Genomic DNA, 18,008 nt, shown 5'->3' on the forward strand with positions numbered 1-18,008 from the left:
AAGGGCCAAGATTATTTATTTCACTCTGCTTATAGTCTGCCTTTCTCACACGTGACATTTTGGTATACCTGTGATGGTGTGCAACCTCCTGGTTGTTGTCTGGTGTCTCTAGAGACTGGGGTAGTGACAGGGGCATTGGCAGCTGTAGGAAAGGCACTCTGGCTGTGTGCTGGAAACAGGCTGAGCTCTTAGGGCTCAGACCCAGAGAGGTCCTGTTTTCCCACTCCTGGTCTGTTCTTCCCTGGCTGGCCTTGCTGGCTTGGCCAGATGATGTGAGCCTGTATCAGTGGATTAGTTTTGTCTTCCTGCAAACTGGCTTATGTTCCCCCACCTACCCCCAAATCCATAGCCTAGGATATTCCACCTCCCAGCATCTCATAGCCTTATCATTCACCCCACCCATAACACTCCTCCCCAAAATATTGCCTGGCTAGAGGGGTAGTCATGCAGGGTAGTCAAACTGTGGCCCTCCAGATGTCCATGGACTACAATTCCCATGAGCCCCTGCCAGTATTTGCTGGCAGGGGCTCATGGGAATTGTAGTCCACGGACCTCTGGAGGGCCGCAGTTTGACTATTCCTAGCTTAGAGGATAGGACAAGGCCCTGGGAGGCCCAGGTTTCAAATCCCCACTCGCCATGAAACTCATTGGGAAACCATGGGTCCGGTCTAACTGATCTAGCAGGGTAAGGGAGGAAGGGGAAGAATGGGGTAAATACTGAATAAAATAAAATGCACATCCCCTAGTCCTAACCCAAGTGGTCATGGCAACACGGAGCAGAAGCCAGAAAACACCTCCTAGAGAAGGAAGTTGGATGGAGCAGAGGTACTGAACTGATCCCCCAGGGCTCACAAGTGGAGAGGGGAGCAGAACAAATGGAACCAACAACAATACGAGCATCTTATGTTTAATTTGCTGTGTTTTTCTGGTTGTTGTATGATCTGTTAGTGCTGTTCGGTACACCAATAAAGGTGCCGCTGCTGCTGTTGTTAAAACCTGGGACCACAGTGACCCACAGGGTATAAGTGCATCTGGCTCGGTTCCAGGGGTGAGGGGAGGTGCCTCCATGCTGGAGTCTGAACCAGGCCCCAGTGCGTCTGAGGGGAGAGCAGATGCCCTGGCCTTGCGTGGAGCCGAGACAGTGGGGCTCGCTGGCCTCCAGGCTGGTCCGGTCGCCTGTGCGGAGGAAGACAAGAGTTTGAGCATGAAGGCAGAAGGCAAGGATGACAGGAAGCTGCCAGCTCCCCCTGCCCTGCCTCCGAGCACACAGAATGCTGACAGCCCCTTTTTGTTCAGGCTGACAGCAAGCACCTGGTGTGCGGCGTGCAATATTGCTGCTGCTGCGACGGCGGCGGTTCGCCCTGCCCCCTCTTTGCCCACCCACTCACCCACCCACACATGCACACACTCTTCCCTGCAGGTTTAAATAAATGCAAACATATGCTACTATTAATGGGAGAATCACTCCTGTAAACACGAGTTCCTTTTTATTCACGGCTTCCTCCCGCCTCGCCTGCCAACTCCATGGGGAAAAGAGAGGTCAAGTAGGGACTATTCTCATCCTTTTATTTAAGCCCTCCCTCCCCCTCCTCAGGCCGAGAACAGGCAAGAGGAAAAATGAATTAAGCTAATTGGTGCGAGGGGGAGCTGGGACAATAGCCGGCAAGTCCTTCGGGGGATTCGCTGGTGATCAGGAGCTGAGAGTCAGCCGCACAGGACTGCCGCCCCACTGCACTGTCTTGGACTGATCCCCTGCATTGTCTTCAGGGCTGCAAGGACAAAAAGCACCCGGGGCTGGACTGGAAGGTCGCCTGCACAAGCACCATTGAAATGAATGGGAGCAGCTACTGAGCTGGAATGTGTGTCTCCGTGTGTGCAGTAGCAGTGGCTCCCTGCCTTCTAAGTGAGATTACCAAAAACCTTTTACTGCTGTCTGAAGCCATATTCTAGAAGGGTATCCACTGCCTCCATGCCCCAGCTGCAGCATCTCTCCAACCCCTAGTCGGAAAGAGAGGTGGAGGAAATTCAAAACAAAGGCTCACCATTTCCATTGACCATCGAATACTGAAATGCTAGATCTTGGAGTCTTTCTGGAATGAGCATGTTGGGGCTGTTATGGTGAAAGGAAATGCCAAGAATTAATCTAGTAACCAATATGCTCATATCAAATCAAATGCCAGATAATGCTACCTGGCATACCTAGGTGTGGATGTGCCAAGATAAAAATACTAGTACCTTGGCTGGTCTTGTTAATCACAATTAACATTCCGGGTGATCACCCAAACCAGCCAGAAGTGTGTTCTGGGGTCCATCCCCGAGGACTATCGATGGGCCTATAATGGTCTGGAAAGGGTACAGACTCCCCTTTCACACAGGGCTTTGAGTGCCTCCACCAAGACTCAGAGTGCTGATGAGAGTCATTGGCTTCATCAACCCAAACCAGTAGGGTAGCTTCTGTCCAGACCTAGCATGTTTCCCCCACCCCAACTGCCATCACTGCAAAGGAAATGGGGAGTGTCCTTATTGCAGCAATGATGGTGGTAGCCAGGGAGGGATAAGTGGTGTGCTTCCATAAGTGGTCCATTATCATTGGACTGCATCATTGATGTGCCTGTGAGTCTAAGCCTATGGGCATAATAACTGTTATTATGTTTTTTAATGAGTTGGGTTTGGATTCCCCAACCCAAGCCACTTTTCCTGCAGCTTCACAATGGAACCGTAGGGGCCAAAGTTGGCTTGGACCACAGTGTGGAGGGGAGGAGGGTCTTCTGCCACCCCAATACCCTTTCTCCAAACTGCGATGGCCTCAGGAAGAGTGTGATTTGTCTCCTTTTGCAGCTGCCTGTGCCCCCCACTGGCCCTTTCATCTGCATGAGGCAACCTCCTATTCTGAGCTCTGCCCCCCAATGGGGCTGGGTGGTCATTAAGGGACGTGACACTATCAGTTCCAACTGCACTGCCTTTGTCTGACCACTGGCCACACATGTATGTTCTCCACCGGCCAACGTAGAATCATGGAGTTGGAAGGGGCCTCTAGGGTCATCTGGTCCAACGTGAAGCAAATGTTTCTATTCATTTTTTCCCTCAGTCAAATCAAAGGCAAAGTACCCTTTTAGACCCTTGGGAGATGTTTTTGATTGGAAACACTGGACTGAATTCCACCATACTTTGGATGGTTATTTGGATGGCAGTCTCTGCTGTTTCTACCTTCCACTGCAGACTCTCCACTATGAGTCCATTGAGCCCCACCCCCCAGGAAGAAAATTGGGAGGGAGGCATCAGTGAACTGCAGTGGGAACAAGGATCACAGGGAATCACCACCTCTTTTAAAGGAACTTGTGCACTTCATTTTCCTTACTTGCATGGTTGGCTATAGATTAGTGGTGATTGGCACCCAAAGCAAAGCATGTCTGCAAGGTCAGATGCTGACCAAATGATTGGAAATGACGATCTGTTCTATCAGAAGAAAAGAAAATTCTGCCGTGTATATATTCCATCCAACAAATAACACCTGTTTCCTTTCTAAGCAGCTCTGAAACATCTCTGAGTCAAATGAAAATATGGATTAACATTTCAAGCAACTGTTAAGGAGAAAAAATCCACCTAGCTTTTGTTGAAATAAATTCCAAGCACCAAAAGAGGTGATTAGAAATGAAGGTGATTGGAAATGAATAATTGCAGGAGAAGCCTCAATACAAACCCTTTCCAAGACAAAGGCATGGACTGATCAAACTGCAGCACCAACAGTGGCTCAACTCCGAAGTAACCCCACTGATTTCAAAAGCAATTCTTCCCAGGGACACAGGATTGCAGCATTAAACTAGAAATAGCCGTGTGCACTGCAGCATTGTTGTAAGCGTGGAGAACTGGCTGCTAAAGTAAGGAACTAAATTATTAACTGTTGATTCATTTGCCACATGCAAATCTGTGTTATATTTCAGTGAACTCAGTTATACAGCTGGCTGGCACATCATCCCATGGAAGGGAACCAGTGCTTAGTTTTAAACATACATTGAATTTACTCGTTCCTTCTCTATGTCAACGAAAGTGAAGCAAATGTACCCCATGCATTTTTTTTCTCAGCCAAATCAAAGGAGAAAGAACCTCATTTGTTGTTATATTCTCTGTTGCTCCCCATGTTGTGAATGCTGAGGGGGAAAGGAGTATCTAATTAATCAGTTAATTAATCCCACTCTTTCTACTCAGCAAAGGGCAGGTATGTGTAAGCCAAGTACATGTCACTGTGGCAGCTGCCAGAAGCCATGAACAGAGGCTGCAGGGAAAGTGTGACCTCTTTCACAACACTTCCCTCAACTGGCCACTTTCATAAGAGTGTAACCAAAGTCCCACTGCGTCAGGCTGGCACTCCATCCACTCCAGCATTGAGTCTACCAAAGCAGCTAGGCAGACGCCCATAAATATTGACTGAAGACAACAGCCCTTCTTCATTGCAAGTCCCCATCATCTTGGGTTCAGAAGAATGCTGCATCGGAGCCTGGAGGATAATATTTTGTTATCGTGGATCATTTCTATTGATGGATCCACCCACCATAAATGTGTCTAATTTTCTCTAAAGCCATAGCTACTGCCTCCATCAAACTTTCCCTCTGTGAAACTAAGAAACCACAAATGCTTTAGCCTTTCTTTGTAAAGAGGATGGTTCACATCTCAATCCTTTTGACTTGTCTGTTTATTTGCTTCTCTTAGACTGTTTATGCACTGGGAAGTTCACTGCCCCAGCTCCCGTGCAGGAACACTAATTGGGGGTGGATGAGGTGCACTGGGCCAAATGCTCCCCCGTGTGGTTGCAGGAAGAGGTGGGGCAACCTGCCACAACTAAAACTCCAGCCTGCAGCCCGGCATGAAACCTCCAGTGCGTAAACAGTCTTATAGTCTACCTTCCTAGCTGAAATTCAAGGCAGATGACTCAGTTTAAAAACCGAGCAATAAAATAGTATTATATGTGATTAGAGCCTCTTGTGGCGCAGAGTGGTAAGCAGCAGAAATGCTGTCTGAAGCTCTGACCATGAGGCTGGGAGTTTGATCCCCGCAGCCGGCTCAAGGTTGACTCAGCCTTCCATCCTTCTGAGGTCAGTAAAATGAGGACCCAGCTTGCTGGGGGATAAAAACAGTAATGACTGGGGAAGGTGCTGGAGTTTGCCATGAAAATGCTGGACGGCGTCACCCCAAGGGTCAGACATGACTCGGTGCTTGCATAGGGGATACCTTTACCTTTACCTATATGTGATGAACTATAGCATAAAAATTACAAAATTGGAGAACAATGCAGGAAAAACAGTAACAATACTACAATACATACAGTGAACAACTACCACTTTCTGTTCTTTTTGACAATGAGACGGGGCTTTTTGCAGTGCTCCAAATGTGGCCAATACCCCACATACTGCACATGCACACTGACAGTGTCTTTGGTGAGCTATTTACCATGATTCTTCTTACTTGTCTTTCCTGGGCTCATTCCATACAAATTGGAAAATGCACTTTCAATGTGCTTTGGCAGCTGGATTTTCCTGTGCAGAACAGGAAAATCAACTTCTAAAGTGCATTGAAAGTACATTATTGTGGGCAGACAGGTCCCTGGACTACCATTGCCAAGTCAGGCCCCATCCACCCCATTGTGTATCCTTTTGTATTCACCCTGCATTGTTGGTCACAAGCCATTTTGACCATTCATACAGTTCCATCCTATGCCCTTCAGAGTTTACTTCAGATTTACCATCCACAAACTTGGCTTTGCTGACTCCATATGAACTTATGAATACTGATGAACAATCCAGAAAACCTAGGTTTTATTAATGTTTTATTGTCGGGGATTGTTGCTACCCGACATTTTATTTTATGCTATATTATTTATTTATTTAGATTTTTACACCAGCCTTCCATACATTGTAGAACATATACATAGAACATATAACAGTATAAGGGATAACAATCATGATATAATATACCGACTAGAACAGCATTTCAACAAAACAATAACATTGACAATCCCTAGGTAGGTTCAACTTTCTAGTTTGGGTGGGGGGACCTGTAGATGTTTTGAGTGGCCATGAGCCACTGCATGGGAGTGGCTGGCTTTAAACTGAATTATAAAGAAATAAATGAGAAAAAATGATACTGCTCACAAGTAGGGTGACCCTACTGTAACCTCCCCTCTATTGTGAAAGCTATCAATTTGCTTAGCCCTCTGCTTCCTTTTCTTTAACTGTTCATTACTCGTGAACATGACATGTCCGATCTGGGATGTCCTCACTGGGGTATAGGGTATCAAATAGGTTTCAGTGGGAGGAGTGAAGCAAAATACTGCAATGAAAAGATGAGTCCTGGGCCTAGTCTGCACACAATAGATAATGCACTTTAGAAGTAGATTTTCCTGCCAAAGCACATTGAAAGTGCATTATCCTATGTGTGCGGAATGGGCTCTGGTCTTGTTGGGAAGCTCTGCTAGATCTTCAGGATTAAAGTTCCTGTAGAAATACATGGAGAATGTGTAAAACAGAAGATAGTTCAAGACCTCCCTTCATTGAAAATCTGATTAATAATCCATGCCTAGGATTTTGACCATTTGCCATATCTGTGCGCTGGAGAACTTCTCACTCCAAAAGTCTCATAAGAGTTCATGGTTGTAATTTCAGTCCCCTTATCTTCCTATAACTGATTTGGAAAGTTTGGGCAAGCAATCAAAACCTTATGTTTTGGATCCCAGAAGTTGGCATTCAAGAACTCTTAGCAGCTATAAATGCCACTAAGTTTTCACAGTGAGTGTGGTACATAAAGTCATCCCCTACACCCCCCCCCCCAGCTTTGAATGTATCTCTTTGATCTCCATTGTAAAAACAAAACAAACCTTTTTCTTCTTTACTGTGTCAAACAAGCCTGCAGTGTATTTGGAACAGAGAGATGAATCCTGTCTTGGGTCAAGCTGAAGAATTTCTGAATTATTTACTATATATTTCAGACTCCATAGAAAGTTATTTAAAAATAACCAACCAATGCCATTTGGGGACAGAATGATTTTTCTTTCCATGATTTGGAAATCAGAAAAATTTGCTATTCAGAGAAGACATGGCAATTACTTTTGCTACTGCAGTCAGAAAAGCTGGACAAAAATTTGCAAAATAGTGTTTAAAATTATTTCATGTTTTACTTTCGCTTTGTTTTTGCAATGCCCTAGGTTGGTGACAATTTGCAAAAGTATATACTAATGTCTAATAAAAATCACACTGCAGGCCTCAGAGTACAGTGGCTACATGTTTGTTTGTTTGTTTTTGATTGCAAGAAAAGTGAGAATTTGTAGTGGCCTAATTAGTAGTTGACAGATTACAGGTATCTTAGTCACTGGGAGGAGAAGCAGTGGACTTTCATTTAGGAAAAGGGCAGGAGAAAGCAAAGGGAGGGATAGAGGACAGACAGACCAAACTTTACACTTTACACATTTAGGAAAAACAAAGGGCCCCACCAATGTGGTGCAGCATAGGGGCCTCAGACCGAATGAACTACAAACTTATGTGCAAGAGATGTTCAAAATGTAGCCCCAGCCCATTGTGGCCCGGACCATCTACAGCAGGGGTAGTCAAACTGCGGCCCTCCAGATGTCCGTGGACTACAATTCCCAGGAGCCCCTGCATTCGCCGCAGTTTGACTACCCCTGATCTACAGCATGGCTCTCATGGCCAGGGAGTGCCCCTTCCCCTCTCATCCTATGTGGTGCTTGCTTCCTCACCCGGCTGTTTTGCCTTCCCATTATACAGGCAGACTCTCATTTTGCTTTTCATCCTCCACGGAGAGTCCTCTGCTAGTCTCTTATCTCAAGACCTGCAGGCCTGTCAGCCTGGGAAGCCTGACTCCAGCTGCGATCATTTGGGAGGCCAGCCTATCGGAGGGCGTTCAGATGCATAACTCCAGATCCTAAATGACACTTTGGCACCATTTCCCTGATGTTCTGCCTTCTCCTTCCCTGGGTTTCGATAATGTGTCTTTGCACTGCTCGTTGCTGGTAATGAGGCCCCACCTAATTGCCATTCAGTAAACTCCAGTTAAATTAACAGCTTCATCAGATGAGTATCAACATCTGCTCGGTGACAGCCACCGCTCTCCCCCATCTCCCATCTCAATGCCCATGACATTAAATCAATTGACTGACAGCCAACAAGTCAGGAGCTGGGGCTGCTGTCCATGGTCCAAGGGGCCACCCCATAGCCCCTGTGTATGTGCTTGACTGTATACATGTGTCTGAGTGTATGCACAGATGCATGAGCATATGTGTGTGTGTGTGTGTGTGAGAGAGAGAGAGAGAGAATGCAGCTGAGGATGTGTATATGAGCATTCAAAATGTAGGAACCATAATTAGGTCACATACCATCCAGGTGAATAGGCAACTAGTAGGGAGGCATGCATATAAGGCCTACACCAGGCATGACAGCAAGTCGCACATGTATCTTTCCCACAGATTTTTAATTAAATGACAAAACAAAACAGCAGCAGCAGCCCCAAGGGGCTGCGAGTTTGAGTGGAGGAATAGCAGGCAGAGAAAGCCTCTTGTTCCTTTCCCTTCAAACTGTTTTTCTACTCAAATCCCACCCCGGGGGGGGGGGGGAATCAGCAGGCAGGGTGATTCTGAACAGGAAAAAAACAGCAAGAAAAGAAAGAGCTAAATGACCCTTCCATTCTGGCTATTCCTCCAATCAAAGTCCCAGCTTCTCAAAGGTGCATTCACATTAATATAAGCAAACAACATCAGTTACCTCTTTAAGGGTAACCCAGGAAAGCGTTTGGCCTGGTTTGCACACACCAATATGATGTTTTCCCTTTGGGAAATGCAGTCATAACAGAATATTCCAGAATTCTTAGCTACTCTGTAGAGGACAAAGGCATTGTAGTAAGAAAAGGAAGCTAACAACCTTCTAGAAAAATTCCACTTAAAGTTCCCCTTGATATCTTACTAGTTACAGCTGTATATTTCTTATTCTGCCATGAGATCATAGTGACACACCAGCTTCACAACCTCACAACTTGCCTAAAATCGCCAATTCCTGGAATTTGGACTCACCTTTCAATGACCATCTTGCCTTGCCAATCTTTTCCGACAGCACTGCTCCTTTAGAATGCCTGCCCAAGAACGGCAGGGGCTGCTCCATGAGAGAAGAATCTTCTTGTGTGAACAAGTCCTAAATGGTGCGAAAGTGGAACACTTTAATTGCAGTTGCACGTCCCGCATTTTTGTAAATAAACTCCAGCTAATATTAAGAGTGAGCTTTGTGCCTAGGAAGGCCGCACAAACCACTCTGAAAGGTCACCTACATCATCAACTCCAAATCTAATTAGTTCCTGTTTATCTGTAATGAAGGCTTGTTCCTGGAGAGCGCTTGGGAAGAACGAGCAGCAGAAGAGATTGGGAGGGACTGTGGAAGGAGCTCCGGGGACAAGGAGGCAGCCAAATTAGACTCTCATTTTCCATTTGAAGCAGCTCTCGTAAAGAGTGAGAACCCTTTTACCAGTGGCACAATTGTAAATTAGTGGTTTTCATAAAATAAAATGCACTGGCAGTAGCTTTTCCAGTACCTGACCACAGAGCCAAAAAAGAAAAAAAGAAAACCTCATAATCTGAATGTTTCAGGTTACAATTGTAATTTACCAGAAAGTAAGTTCCTTTGAATTAGGGCCATTCTTAGGTTTTTTTGTTTTTTTTTAACTAGGTGCTTTCTTCTGCACAGGGAAGTTTAAAAAAAAATAGTACCTTTTCTCTTAAAGAATAGAGTTCATATAACTCAGTTATAGCCTAAGTTTTCTGCATCTCTTTTCTAATGTATTAATTGTGACTCTGTAAATCTTTAAACTGGATGAGACGTTTGTTGTTGATCGGAAGCTTTTATTGTGTATGAGGAGAGTGAGCATGGTGTAGCAGTAGACTCTAATCTAGAGAACTGGGTTTGATTACTCACTCCTCCACACGCAGCCAGCTGGGTGACCTTAGGTCTGTCACAGTTCTCTCAGAGCTCTCTCAGCCTCACCTACCTCACAGGGTGTCTGTTGTGGGGAGAGGAAGGAAAAGGTGTTTGTAAGCCGCTTTGAGACTTCTTCAGGTAGTGAAAAGCAGTGTATAAAAACCAGCTCTTCTTCTTTCTTAAACGACCTATTCTGAAATGAAATCATCATTTTAAGGGGGAAATGTAATGACACATTTCTTTTAAAAGATCAAAACTGTTTCCCCAAAGGTTCCTAGGGGCAAATGAGGATGTGTGGCCACACTCTCCTTTTGCCCTTGCATTGTACTGCGAGGCTTTTTTTTTTTTGATTAACATGTAATCATGGTCATGGTCACATGAACAACCAGGAAAACAAAAGCCTTTCTTCCACAGATATTTACATCCTGGCTTGTCTCTCTGATGTTTTCCAAAGTTGGTAATGTATTCTGAGAAAAACGGCCCAACTGCTCTGTATGCCCTGAGCCTCTGCATCTTCCAGGAGGAAGCAGCCAATCGCTGAAACGAATAAGCGGGATGGGATTGACAAACGGGAGATGAGCATGTCCAAGACCACCCTCAGATTTTCATGGCTGAGTGAGGATTTGGACTCAATCCAAAGAGCCTCTCGGACCGCTTAACCCCGAAGTCTGCCTTCAAAGCTGGGCTTAGCCATGGCACAGGGGAAGTAGCAAGATGAGAGCGTCTGGTTCCTTTCCCTCATCAGGGAATAAGCAAAACCAATTTGATTCAAAAGAAGAGTATGATGAGGGCCCCAGTGGGAGAAAGTAGAATTTCAGTCCAATGTGAACTCTTCCATGTCTCAATTTAGAAATTAGGCATTGCAATAAATGCTGGAAGACTGCTTAAACCCCTTGCCAAAGACTTTCAGAGCATCTCAGTGTAAGCCTCAAAATACTTATTGTAGTAACTCTGATACTAGCTATTTTTAATAGCTTTAAAAGGGGCTAAATGGAATCTCCATGTTCAGAGGTACCTGTGAAAGTGTCCACTTCTGAAGAAACAACAGGGAAACATTCTTGACTATGCCCTGCATCAAGGCTTTCCAGAGGAAACTGAGTGGGTACTGTGGGGAATGGCCATACCCACCAGGGCTTTGTAACTACTGCAAAAGTCAACAGAAATATGGTTTGTCTGCTCCAAACTGACTTCAGCCACTGTGGAGAAGTCCAATATTAACCTTCTGTTGGTATATTTCTCAAAACAGAGAGCTCAGTGAAAGGAAGACATAATTAATGAGAGTAGGATCCTCCATGAAATGCATGAGCATATAGCCATAGGTGATTTTCTTCATTTTGAAAAAAACTGACATTGATTCAAGTGAATAGTGAAGTTTAGAGAGAGAATAGCCACTGAGGAAAAGGTTCTTACCTTGAAAATGGGCAAATTATAAGCCGGTCCCTGTTTTGGCTCCTGATATATTTAAGTCGGAAAAAAACAATTCATTTTTTATTGTAAACACATTTATTGGAATAAGACACTGAACTTTACAAAGCAATAAACGGATTTTTGCCTTACACCATTTTCTTTATTTTCTTGCTGGCATTTGTGGAAAGCAGTCAGCCAGCCTTTTTTGACTTGGGTCATCTTGCATGCCAAGGCTTCCTCCCAGAAGAACTGGGACAGCTGGCTCTGCAAGCCCACAGTTCCTACTGAGGTCCTGTACCTCAGCTGCACAGGTGTTTTGTAGATCCTCAACAAGGGTGGGAGGTGGACTTCCTGCCCACACTGGTGCCATGCCACTTTCGGCCTGTCCATATTTTCTTCTGGCCATATTTACTTCCTCTTCCTCCTCCTCCTCTGTGCTCAACAACAGTCTGAATGGGACCCAAAAGAGGAATCCCATGCCTTTTTTTCCCTCTGGGTGCTCCAAACTGTCCCTTATCTCTTCCTCCTACACTGTCTAGTGACTAACCAGGCACTGGAGCATCTCCCCATTGTTTCTCCTCTCACCTCCATGGAATAATTTATGGTACAGGTTTAATTCTGCCAATGTGTTACTTCCTAATCTACCCATTTCTCCTATCACCGTAGCACGAAGGGAAACCTGCTTAAATCTCTCACATGGTGTTTTACAATCCCCCATCTGTGGCTAGACACAGGTGGACAGCTTTGCGATAACAGCCTGTGAAGCTCTATGGATTTTCACAGTAATCCAAAAGGCTGCCTCAGATTTTTTTTTTGTAGCATCTGCCTTCAGAAAGGAAGGATACACTTTCAAACACATGTTCATCAAACACATGCCCATCAATCAATGGAGCTGCCCGTTCACCTGGGAGCAGCTGTAGAAGATGCCTGTTGTATAATAGATTGAATGGGGATATGACACAGGCATAGGTGGGGAGGGACAGAAACTCGTGGGGTATCTTTGATTACCCATTGCAATGGCTTGGGCTGATTGCTTCCCCAAAGAAAGCTTCCAAGCACTTAGTAGAAACTGGATCCATTTTCCCAGTCCAAAGGAACAAATTTTAGGGGAGAATATTGTGACTGGGGTGCAGATTGCTTGGTTACATGTATGCTCCCACTGTTCATGTTCAATGTAATCCAGGCACTGGATGTATATTGCACTTTTTATTCATTTGGGAGGGAAGTCTAGGGTTTTTCTGACTGAGGCAACAATGATCCAGTAAATGTGGCCCAGGAAGTGGAGGATGATTGAGGACGTGTATTCCTATAATGAGGTGAATGTTGGTTCCCCATCTCTTATTTCCAGTTCCTTGTTCTCCAGTCCTGATTTTCACACAGATTGGCTCATAAATGCATCTCCTAGACTAGGCTGTAGGTGGGTGTTTGCTATAACTGGGGGATAAGCCTTGTGTTGGCACAAAAAAGTCATTGTTTGATCCACCCATATAAACAACATAGGAGAGATAACATAACTTTGCTCATATACTCAGGCATACTCAACATACTCAACAACAGGAACTGATGAAACAAATCATATTCCCCAATGTGTCTTATATTACAAAATGCTTCCTTTGCATTTGTGAGGGTTCTTAGTTTTCTCCCACTGTTCACTGTAGTTTAATTTTGCAGGAAAATGTTATTGCTGGTGATTTTAGAAAGTTTTGAAAGCAGAAAAATGTCATTAAAACACAAAACATTTTTTAAATCACACAGTTCAATTTTCCATCATTCATTCTTGGAGATCGTTTTAAAAAATAGTTCACTTATGTGGGAATGAATAGTAGGGGACAGCCAGAGGCAGACTTCTTCTGCTGTCCTGAAGTATGTTCACTTGTAAAAGGAGAGAAGAGGAGGGAAGGTTGGTAAATAGCCCATTAACACATCAAGTCACTCCATTAACTTCAAAGAGTAAACATCTCCTTTCTTCTCCCTCCCACTCTCTCAGGGAGGAAACTGCGAGACTCTTCTGTGGTCAGCACCACTCTTAGTTACTTGTGGCCGTGAGAAGAGGCATAAGGAAGGGCTAAATGAAATTCATCACCATACTTGGTTCTCCTTGTGGCACATGAAATACAAAACCCACTGCTAAAAACCTCAAAATTTGCAACCCGGTAAGCTGATATGTTGGGATCTGAAATTCAAACTTTGTTTCACATTTTTTTGCAACAGGCAACACTCCAGAATATGTCCTTCTTAGTGTTTTAATTGCTGATTTTATGTTTTGTAAATATTTTAACACTATATTTTGTTTTAATGATGTGTGTTTGGAGGGGGTGTTGATTCTAGTGGTTTCAAGATGTTATTTTAAATTGTATGATCAGAAAGGTGGGGTCCATATGTTGTAAATAAAATAATAATATTGCTACCAAGTATGCTCTAGGCAACATCTCCCAAACACACTTCTCCTCCTCTCAGTAAGTGTTGGCAGGTTTTTTAGGCACTGTGAGAGGCATAGACTAAAGCATTCCTGGTGGCAGTACAGCTGGTGAAATAGAGACTACAGTGTCACCTTGCAGAGAGGCAGGAGAAGGGAGTGTAGGGAAAAGCTAGCCTGTGACTATAGAGGCCCACAGAGCTGCATTCTTTCATTGTTTCCTTTCCCTGCTGCTCCACAGTCAGAAAGCAGGCCCAGAAACCAAGGCGGCCTCTTTGTCCCAGCCAAGGAAAGCAATGTCTTCTTTGACCAGGGGAGCAAGTTTTATCAGCAAGAGTTTCCATTTCACTGCTGGAGTGGAACAGGTCAGTTGCTGCTAAGTTTTGATAGTACAGGCAGGGAGAGCCTCTTTTCCCTTGTCACTGTGACTATTTTCAGCTTGGCTTCATCCCACTTATACCGGAGCTACCATAACGCGAACAGGCTCCACCCTTCACCCATCTCTCTGTACGTGGAATATCCTAATTCCACATATCCCAGTCTTCTTCCTGCCCATCTTCTACCATTTAGAAGTTCCTTCCCCATCTCTATTATACCATCAAATTCTTATTTAGTGTTGCTTCCAGTTTTCTCTATTCTTGCCCTTATAATTCCCCCCCCAAAGAAATAATCTTAGTTGTCAATTAGGTTCATAAGGGGGGGGGGGTTGATGTCTCTCAGGAATGTTGGTCCCAAACCATATAGGATTTTAAACATCAACACCATGACTGAATTGTGACCAGACACAAACCGAGAGCCAGTGCAGATGGGTCAAGACTGGAATGAGATGGTTCTTATGGCCTCATGGACCTTATGACTCACTCCAGTCAACATTCTAGTGGCAGCGGTACCAACTGAAGTAACAGAACACTCCTCAAGGGCAGCCCTTTATAGACAGCATTATCTCTACACAGAATTCTGTCATTTCAGAGCTGGTGCTCAAAATGTACTGGTTTTGGTAGTTCATTGGATCACAGTCTAAGGCTGCATACAGAGAAGGGCAGCAACCATTTAGGACAAGCCTAACACCCCATGTGCCACACTTATCTGGGCATATGGACAGTGCTACAGCTGCAGTTAGGAATGGAAACTTATCAATAGAATACTGAGATCTAGTGTGGTGAAGTGGTTAGAGTGTTGTACTAAGATTCAGGAGACTGAACTCCCACTCAGTCATGAAACTCATTCATGCAACTCACTGGGTGACCTTGAGCCGGTTATCTTCTCCCAGCCTAGCCCACCACACAGTTTTGGTAGGAGAAACTGTAATAGACAGACAGCATAATCCACTACTAAAGTAAAAGAAACGGGAAGGTTTTGCATGTATTCCATTTAGGGAAATTGCTTTATCTCCACAGCTTCTCTCAAATCTGAGACATCTGGTTTCTTCTTCATGCTCTTACCCAAATGTCTGTCCTATGCAGCTGGAAATGCTCACATTTGCAGGAATGAGCACTCAAGCATTTGTACCGCCTTGGATGCCAAACACCTTGTATACCGTTACAACCAAGCAAAAAAAAAGATCATTATGTTACATAGACAAGCTCTTCCTTCTGACACTTTGCATTTTTCTTGGCAACGGAAAAAGTGAAAAAGGGCTAGTTTCTTGATTGTCCATAATAGAATTCAGACCCTTGCCCATGAATGTTTGAGAACCTGATCCAAGGCTTAGGTTTCATTGCTTCCCTTTGCAAACGTGACTTTTCACAGGGAAAGTGACAAAATCTCACTCCCCATTTGTCTCAGTGGGAATTGGCTCACGTTTTGCAGCCTCTCTCATGCCTTGTGCTTGTTATCAGATCCGACTTGAATGCCTCCAGTTTGGCCATCTGATCCCTTCATATATGCTTGGTTTGTTTGCTAGACCTGTTTGTTGGCTGAAGTTCACTGGTCTGATCCTTTTCCATTTTATTGATCCTTTGACTGTTAGGCCCCAACTATTTTGTGCCCTGAACTTTAAGCAGGAGTGCAGCAATAAAGAATGCAGAAGTCAAGAACTAAGAGAAAGGATCAAAAAGCAGGGCAAGCTGCGAGGGCTTCAACAGATGTGACAAAGATCATGGATCTCTCTCTTTCAAAGATAAATTACAGGTACCGAATTTGGATCAGGGTGACATGGGGAAGGGAGCTTAACCCCATATAGTTTCATTAATTGAAACCATGCCCTTCTCCTCAGGGTCCACCTTGGGTATTTTAACGGGGGGGGGGGGGGGAGAAGGGAGGTTCTTTTAAAAGACAGGTCCATTTGGGTCTGTTAGTTTGGAGATAAAAAGAGGAAACAGGGCACGGGATCAGTTTTCAAACACAGAACAAACTTGAAAACTTTTACTGTTAATCTTTTATAAGTCTTGCTGAACCATAAAATTTTAGAATGGGTGAAAAACAGGCTCACAAATCATTATACTTTGCTAGATGTCATAGGGGGGAATCAAAGGCAGACCAGCAGGTATAACTTTTTAGGCATAGGATACTCCCAAATCTCTTAAAACAAAGACTTGAGATCAAATGAATGTGTGGCCTGATGGTATTACTGCTGCTTCTGGGGATAGAAGAAATCAGAAAGGTCTTGAACTTGGTTCCTTTGGGACTGGCAAGTAGCCACAACCTTAAGCATCCCAGACAGGTATTTACCCGCCATTCAGCTGCATGATCACCCTCATTTCAAAACATAGCCACTCGATCAATAAACCTTATATATGATCCCCAAAGTGCAGCCAAGACAACAAACACTTTCAAAACATACACAAGGTATTGATCAAGCACTGCTCTTTTTACTTATGGCTGTTAATGAGGGAAATGCTCCTGAAACAGAAAGAAGAGCCACAACATACAATGGTGCATCATGACCAGAAGGCCTCTCGAGCTCAGGACAGGAATTAGGAGGACATTGACTCCCGGCCATCTTGCATCCTGAGGTGGTTTGGAGGATACATCTGCTTGCCCTACCTCTTCAATCAAAAGCTGAGGATCCTCTCTTCTCCTGGTTTCCTGATGGAGTGTTGCTCTAAAATTAGGAGACAAAATACAGCTGTCAGAACAAAGAGCTCAAGTGATGATGGATGGCCTCAGAGATGGCTCTGGCTGCTCGTTATCCACTGTCCTGCCTTGGCACTCGACAAGGGGATGATGCAGTGGATTGCTACCAGCCGTAGGAGCAGATACCAGGGTGAGAAAAAACAGCAGCAACAACAACAATAACCACCTAGCCTTAAAGAATTTCTGGGAAACACGAAGGGAAGAATTAACTCCCAGGTTTTCATGAGTACCACAAGGCTGAAGACATTATTTTTTATATATGAGGGTTTTTAAACCACCTGGACTGTAAAATATTGCAATAAGTAGCAGGGGTTGCTTAATCCCCTTTACAATAAAGACTTTGATGGGCACTGTACTATTACACAATGATACCCTTTTGAAATGCAGCTTTATCAGATAATCCTGCCTACTGCTGAGATACAATAGAGATGCTGAAGGATGGACTATACAGAAAATGTTCATCTCTCTTACTTTCTAGTTGTGTTTTAGGTTTTCTGCTACTCCCTTCCCTCTGGATCATACCAGCTCCCCTTTCTCCTGGCTGTGCATTGTATTTGTAGAACTCAACCGTGCTTGCAAGCTTTCTCTTTTGGTGACCTTCAAGACTTTTGCTTCTTCCTCCTTCTGAATCATTCTTGATCTGGGAGGAAGATAAATACATAGATGTTGCTGGACAACTGCAAGACATTTGTAAGGTATTTCCTGGAACTGATGAGTGAGCATCTAGAGCTACAGAAGGCCACTCTGCATCTGGGAAATGGCAAACTAAGAAGGAGATAAAGAATAGGTTTGGAAGAACTTATTACTCAGAGCCTTGTGAAGACCTCACAGGTGAGACAAACATCTCACTATTCCAGTGAGTGATCAAGGAGTGATCAAGTTGGAATATGTCTGATCTGTGGCACCCAGTTGGAATATGTATTAGTAGGCTAGTCACTAGTAAGGAAGAGGAGGGTGAGCAAGTCTTTTGATTGGCCCTTTTGAGGGGAGTGAGCTATCCATACTGAGGGCCAATCCAATAGTTAGTGCATTGTCTGCACACAACCCCAACATTAGTATGGCTATAGATTAGGAACATGGTAGAAGCTGAAAGATGCCCAGTATGCTATACAGAATTATAAGAAGCAGAGCTCTCACTTATGTAC

At 44.3% G+C, this 18,008-nt stretch overlaps 1 protein-coding gene across 6 annotated transcripts in view; it reads right to left on the reverse strand.

The window, feature by feature from the left end:
- Positions 1-643: 643 nt before the first annotated feature.
- Positions 644-18,008, reverse strand: part of LOC143843452 (uncharacterized) — an 85,610-nt gene continuing 68,245 nt past the window's right edge. For 2 of the 6 annotated variants that reach the window (XR_013233561.1, XM_077349512.1), the window contains 5 exons: positions 16,774-16,831; positions 11,376-11,417; positions 9,071-9,188; positions 2,043-2,110; positions 644-1,176 (listed from right to left, as the gene is read on the reverse strand). Coding sequence is in view for 4 of the 6 variants with exons in the window: in XM_077349512.1 (XP_077205627.1) it covers positions 2,073-2,110; positions 9,071-9,188; positions 11,376-11,417; positions 16,774-16,831 (256 nt within the window). In the remaining 2 variants the exon portion in view is untranslated. Of the gene's footprint in view, positions 1,177-2,042; positions 2,111-9,070; positions 9,189-11,375; positions 11,418-16,758; positions 16,832-18,008 lie in introns of all 6 variants that reach the window. The other 4 variants (XM_077349511.1, XM_077349510.1, XR_013233560.1 and 1 more) reach the window with 2 other exon arrangements.

This window comes from Paroedura picta, chromosome 8 (genome assembly GCF_049243985.1).
Source record: "Paroedura picta isolate Pp20150507F chromosome 8, Ppicta_v3.0, whole genome shotgun sequence".
In the NCBI taxonomy this organism is placed as follows: domain Eukaryota; kingdom Metazoa; phylum Chordata; class Lepidosauria; order Squamata; family Gekkonidae; genus Paroedura; species Paroedura picta.